We start from the raw sequence: 6000 nt of genomic DNA on the forward strand, positions 1-6000 counted from the left end.
GACTAAAAATGACCTCAGGCAGCCCACACGTCTTCCACATGAGGAAGTGGGTCCCACCGAGAATATGGAGGCCACTCAGCTGGCCAGTGGCAGGTGAGAGCCAGCCAGGCTCCTGGCTCATCAGACACTTACCAGGCACTTACTGTGTTCCAGGCATTGTCCTGAGCACGTTAGATGCGTTAACTCCTATGACCATCACGATAATTGGAAGCAACGGTCATACACAACAGAAAGATGGTCACAGATCCTCGAGAATGCATCACTAGGCCCCGTAGGGATCACAGGCCCCGGACTGTGTAAGACCAACTGCGGGTCAGACTAAAGTCAGCTTCTGTGACAGGCTGGGGTTTGGGGTGGTTTTTTTTTTCATTTTTTAAAAAATATGTATTTATTTTTGAGAGGGAGACAGAGTGTGAGCAGGGGAGGGGCAGCGAGAGAGGGAGGCACAGAATCCGAAAGAGCTTCAGTCTCCGAGCTGTCAGCACAGAGCCCGACACGGGGCCCAAACCCACGAACCGTGAGGTCATGACCTGAGCTGAAGTCAGACACTTAACCAACCTACGGATCCACCCGGGCGCCTCTGTGGCAGGCTGTTTCTAAGTGCAGTCTGCAAACGTGGAGCTCTGTGGTGACAGCTGGTAAGGTAATGTTTGAGACCATTATCAAACCGAAAACCCTTTTGGACTTAGTCTTCAGGATTCCTGGGTTTCTGAGAAGTCCAGTTTGAGAAGCCTCGTGTTGTCCTCTGCTGTAACTTTGGCGTTTAGCGACTTAAAAGTCTGAGTGCTCGGTGGGTCTTGTGAAACATGTTAAGGGTCTCTAAAGGGCCCACCGTGGATGTGTGTCCGCTTCTAATGGCTGCTGATAACTGTTAGTTTTTGAAACATAAGGACTCGTGCTGTTCATGTTTGGAATCGTAGGTCAGTGCCAGGAGGGAGTTTTCAATGCTGGGGCGGCACAGCGGTCTGAGCCAGGTGTTGGAGCCAGCCTGGGGCACAGTCCTGGTTTTCCCACTTACTGCGTGACCTTGGGCAAGTTACCTAACCTCTCTGTGCCTCCGTTCCTCTTTTCTAGAATAGGGGTGATTGCTAGCATTCACTGAGGTAGTAGACCAAGAGTACTTAACAGTGGTGACTGCCGTGCTGCACATTCACTCACTCTTACTCCAGCCATCACTAGCCTTGGCAAGTGCATGTGGCCATTTTCATGACCGGTACGTGTCAGCAGGGCACCCCCATGGGTACCGATTCTAACGCCTTGTGCCCCATGCAGGCATTCAGTGAGAGGTGAGTGACAGAGAACTATGGTCGCCATCTTTGGGCACTTGCTTGGTGCGAGGAACACCTTACATGCCTTCTGGTTTGACCCTCTTGGCATCCTGGGAGCAGTTTCCCCGTTTCACAGAAAAAGCAGACGAGCGCATTCAGAGTAAGGTAACTCGCCCAAGGTCACATCGCAGAGCCAGTATCTGAACCTGTTCTCATAGACGGGTGTGCCTCATCGCCCACGGAGGCCACTGTTTGTCTGAAGGCTTCCCTGTCGCCAGGCTGAAGCCTCTAGATATTTGGAGGCTTGCTGTAAATGCGGCTTTCCACTCCAGATGTCGATGACTTGCTCGCCTTTGCTTTGAGCAGGCAGCTTAGCGTTGGAATTCGGGAGACGCCAGCCGCCTGGTTTCCTGGGAATGAGAGCTCGGGCCCCTTGACGTTTCCTCTCTGCTCCAGGACCTGAATCTAGAGAAACCATTACCCGCCTCAGAGGCCCGTGATGAAAACAAACTGAGTTACCACCAGGAAAAGCACTTAGCTTGGGAGCTAGCACAGAATAAGAATAAGCGAGAGCATTCGAAATAGACTCAGCCTTGGTTTTGGTTCATCCCTAACATGTCAGTTCTTTGTGTTCGAGGGTTTGGAACTTGGCACGGATGTCAGTGACCCCAGAAAATTCCTTACTCTCCCCCGTGGGTTCTGCAGCCTCGTTGGCGTGGACGATTTCATTGCTGGCCTTTTTTTTTTTAAGTTTATTTATTTCTGAGAGAAAGAGAGCACAAGCAGGGAGGTGGGGGGCAGAGAGGGAGGGAGACACAGAATCCGAAGCAGGCTCCAGGCTCCGAGCTGTCAGCACAGAGCACAACACGAGGCTCGAACCCACGAACTGTGAGATCATGACCTGAGCCGAAGTCAGACACTTAACCGACAGGCGCCCTCATCGCTGGCATTTATTGTTGATATTCAGAATGGTTGGTGAAGACCTCTGCACGCCCTTGCTCAGGTACCAGATGCCTCCTTAGGCAAACCTAGGAAATGCCGTTGTGACTGCAGGGCAAAAAGGATGCCTTTTTACCTGTTCTTTCTGTTACTCTTGCAGCTTTAATCGCCTTGACTTACCTCCGTATGAAACCTTCGAAGATTTACGAGAGAAACTTCTCATGGCCGTGGAAAACGCTCAAGGATTCGAGGGGGTGGATTAAGCTCCCCCGTCCTCGGGGTGGTTGTTCATCGAGCGAGTCCTGCTTGCACTTTTGCATTTGCCCAACACCTGACTTTGCAGAGACCGAGGCGGAAGAGCGGCCGCACACGGCGGCCTGGCTCCCGGGGCGGGGCCTCCACCCGCGACTTGCCCAGGTTCAGACGCGGGAGCCCGGTCCCAGGCCGCGTTCCTGCATTTTCCACCACGAATTATCAACTGGTTGATGTGTACACTAATAACATTTCAGGAGGACTTATTCTATTTATGTTGTGCCTCTGTAGGCAAAGCCCTTAATAAATATTTTACATACTTTATAATGACAATGAATGGGATTAATCACTCTACAGGTATAGTATTACAACTCATGTTTACTTTTTAAAATGATTTAGACCGATCTTCAGATTTTATTTCATTACAATTAAAGATGTCTCGTGTACTTGGAAAAGTGAGCATATTTTTTTTGTATTTGAATTTCATACCAGGTTTAATGTCAGTGACATTTTTATTTTTGAAGTACTTTGACCGCCCCCCCCCCCACTCCCTATGTTATTAGAATTGAAAGACTGTTGTTGTTTTTTTTTTTTTGGTCCAGATACCTACGGACAAGTACTTTGAGAGAATTTAAAATAGAACATTAGACATAATGCTACTTTTCTCCATACTCTGAGAGAATGGAAAACAAACTGGATATTACATTTTGTGTGTGTGTGCAAATTTAGCGTAATAGCTCCAGGCTGAGAGAATTGTAACATAGCATGACAAATTTGGTGTTGGCTTGAAGGAAGGAACCACACCGTTATTCCTTAGAAGTAATTCCGTGTGCTAGAACACATCGGAGGCAGGGTCGGACTGTCCTTTCTCATTAGAGAAATCACTTAACCCTCCGTGATGCTGTACAGCCATTCTTTCATTACCTTTTCCAAACTCTTTGCTGTTTGTCGTAGAGACATTTGAATGGGCCTCGACACTCGCTTGATTTGAAACTGTGGAAACCAGCTCTGTGTCGTGTCCCGTTTGTACGCGTTGGCTAGCGGTAGCTAAATAACCAGTTTCTGTCCCAACTGCACCAGTTCTGAAGGCACTTTATGTCCTCCCTGGGGGTCGTATCTGGTTTTGTTGATGGGTGGTCGTTGTTTGTAAATCATAGGCATTAAATGTGATGATGATTTCTTCTCCCTGCACACATCTTTCTGGTGCAATATCTGTCCATTGTGAATCTGGCTGCTGGTGTATAAAACCTGGATGTAAAGCTGAGCCTACACACCTGTCCTCACCAATTGTTTTGTGATTTCTACCCCGCTAGCAAGATTAATTTAATGCGCACTCCGCCTCACCGGGTTTTGTCACCTAGGACACGTTGCATGCTTCAATACTGTGTACCGCCTGAGTTGTGTCTGTTCTGTGCTGGATTAAAAGTGAGCAGGAACTCTCTGACTTGGCCCCCGCGGTCGCGCTGCGAAGCTGGCGGGGCCCGGGGGGAGGGTTCCGCGCCGTCGGGATCCTTTGGCACTTGTGAGCCTTCGTTGCGGGATTCCGTGGTGTTTTGAGAGAAAGCCTGAGGCAGCGGGGCAGTTCAGCCCTGCTGTCCTTTTCACCTGTGTTGTTCTAAACCCTGTCGCGAGTGGGGGGACTCTAGAGATGTGATCCCTTGCCACTCGTAGATAAAGACAGAAAATTGTGGTTTCAGGGCCTCCCCGTTTGTTACGGAAGAAGGACCTTTTGGTGTAAGAAATTCATTGTTCCCCAGCTCCGGGTGGCTCGTGAGAAACCAGGAACGTTTGTGGTTATAAATGAACTAACTGCCTTATAGAGGTGCAGAGTTCGGAGGTGTCTGAGAGAAGAAGGATTTCTGCAGAGCTGAGGATTGGCTCCCCTTTCCTATTGATTTAAAAATACCCAACAGTGATCAGAGAGCTTAGATGTCGAGTAATCAGAAAAAATAACATTGCTTATTATTTTTATCTACTTGTGGGATTTTTCCCCCCTACAGTCAATATAACCAGTGTCGCATGGCAAAAAACCCCCTTTGTGTAACCCCTCACTGTCCAGAGGGCTTTCTTTTTAGACTCACGCCAAAGCCAGTGCTTGGATGGATTCTGAGAGTGATCATGTCATTATAGGGGAGAAAGCCTACGATTCTAGTTGAAGAACTGGGATTCTGTCATTTTGCAAACTGTATACTCAAAAAATCAGAATATTTAGTAAATGCAAATTAGGCAAAGTGTTAAAAATGTGAAAGAAAAACCCATCCTAAGCTACTTCCTGTACCAGGAGCAGATAAGAATTATCGAACTGGACCCCTTTGAATACTTGAATGACGTATTTGTGAATGACGGTTCAGTTCACCTGCCACTTAATATTGGGTTGCAGTAACGGCTGAATAGTGCTGGGTTTGGGGTTTGTTTTTGTTTTGTTTTGCTTTTAATCCACACACGAGGTTCCCTCAATCTCAGCAGTTCTTGAGGCTTCACTCTGTCTAAAACAGTCCTAGATCTTGTTTTCTCCAAGTCCTGACAACCACTGTCCCTTGCCTCCAGGACAGAGTCACAGGTGGTGGTTAAGAAGCTGCACCGTTGGAACCCACAGGCCTGGCGGGGAGGGTGGGCCACCTCTTCCTGTTCCCCCTAGCAGTGGCCCTTCTCCCAAGTCCAAGGTCTCGGTCCCCCCCCCCACCCCCACCCCCCCGTTCTCTTAAAAATTCCCCGACTTGTTTTAAGTTTCCGGAAGAAGGTACCATTATTATGGGTCATTTTGCCGCAAGGTTAAGAAGCTGGTTCCAGGGCAACTGCATGATGGACATGAGTTATCACAACTACAGGATTTCGATCCCCGTCCCTTGTTGGCCTGAAGGCGAATTTGGAAAGTCTGGATTGGCTTCCCATAGTGCGCTGCTTTTCCACCGCTGCCTCTGGAACGGGAGACAATGAGGCAGTTGTCTGTTTCAAAGTTGTATTCCGCTTTAACGCATTTTCCGTTACTGACTTTTCTATATTCTGTACCAGATCACAAGAATGTAAGATGCTTCTTTAATTTTTGTTTACAAGGCCCTTTGGTCGAACATGAGCTATTCCTGATGGTCAGATGACAGATGCTCCAAAGCGTCTGACATGGGTTATTACTCCCACATAAGGATGCAGTGACAGATTCAGAGAAATGATTTTGCAAAATATTTGAACCACTTTCTACATCTCACATTGTTAAATAGACAGCGTGTACCATTGCTGTTTGATCTTGCCAGATCCAGATCGGCTCTCTTGAAAGCCACGTTCATGTGCAGCAAATTACTGATTGCCCCAACAGTTACTAATTGTTTAACACCCGACTCGAGCATTTTCCTAAGTCTTGTATCTCACCTCCGAACTTTCAAAATCTATAGACAGCGTGGGTTCGTCAATTCCCAAGCCCCTCCCCACTGTGCTAGGCACCCTCTTTCTTTTCTGCTGACTCCACGCCCCGTGTCCTGACAGGGAGAGGTCACCGCTGTCCGGTGTCATTTCCTGCCTCGTCAGTAGGGGTGCTGCTGTGCAGAGT

At 48.2% G+C, this 6000-nt stretch overlaps 1 protein-coding gene across 4 annotated transcripts in view; it reads left to right on the plus strand.

Moving 5' to 3' along the window:
• NEDD4L (NEDD4 like E3 ubiquitin protein ligase) overlaps positions 1-5166 on the plus strand; it is a 338017-nt gene extending 332851 nt beyond the window's left edge. For all 4 annotated transcript variants that reach the window (XM_042910374.1, XM_042910373.1, XM_042910376.1 and 1 more), the window contains one exon: positions 2368-5166. In XM_042910374.1, the coding sequence (XP_042766308.1) occupies positions 2368-2470 (103 nt within the window). In that variant the 3' untranslated portion in view covers positions 2471-5166. The remainder of the gene's footprint in view (positions 1-2367) is intronic.
• The last annotated feature ends 834 nt before the right edge of the window (positions 5167-6000 follow it).

Source organism: Panthera leo, chromosome D3 (genome assembly GCF_018350215.1).
Source record: "Panthera leo isolate Ple1 chromosome D3, P.leo_Ple1_pat1.1, whole genome shotgun sequence".
NCBI lineage: Eukaryota > Metazoa > Chordata > Mammalia > Carnivora > Felidae > Panthera > Panthera leo.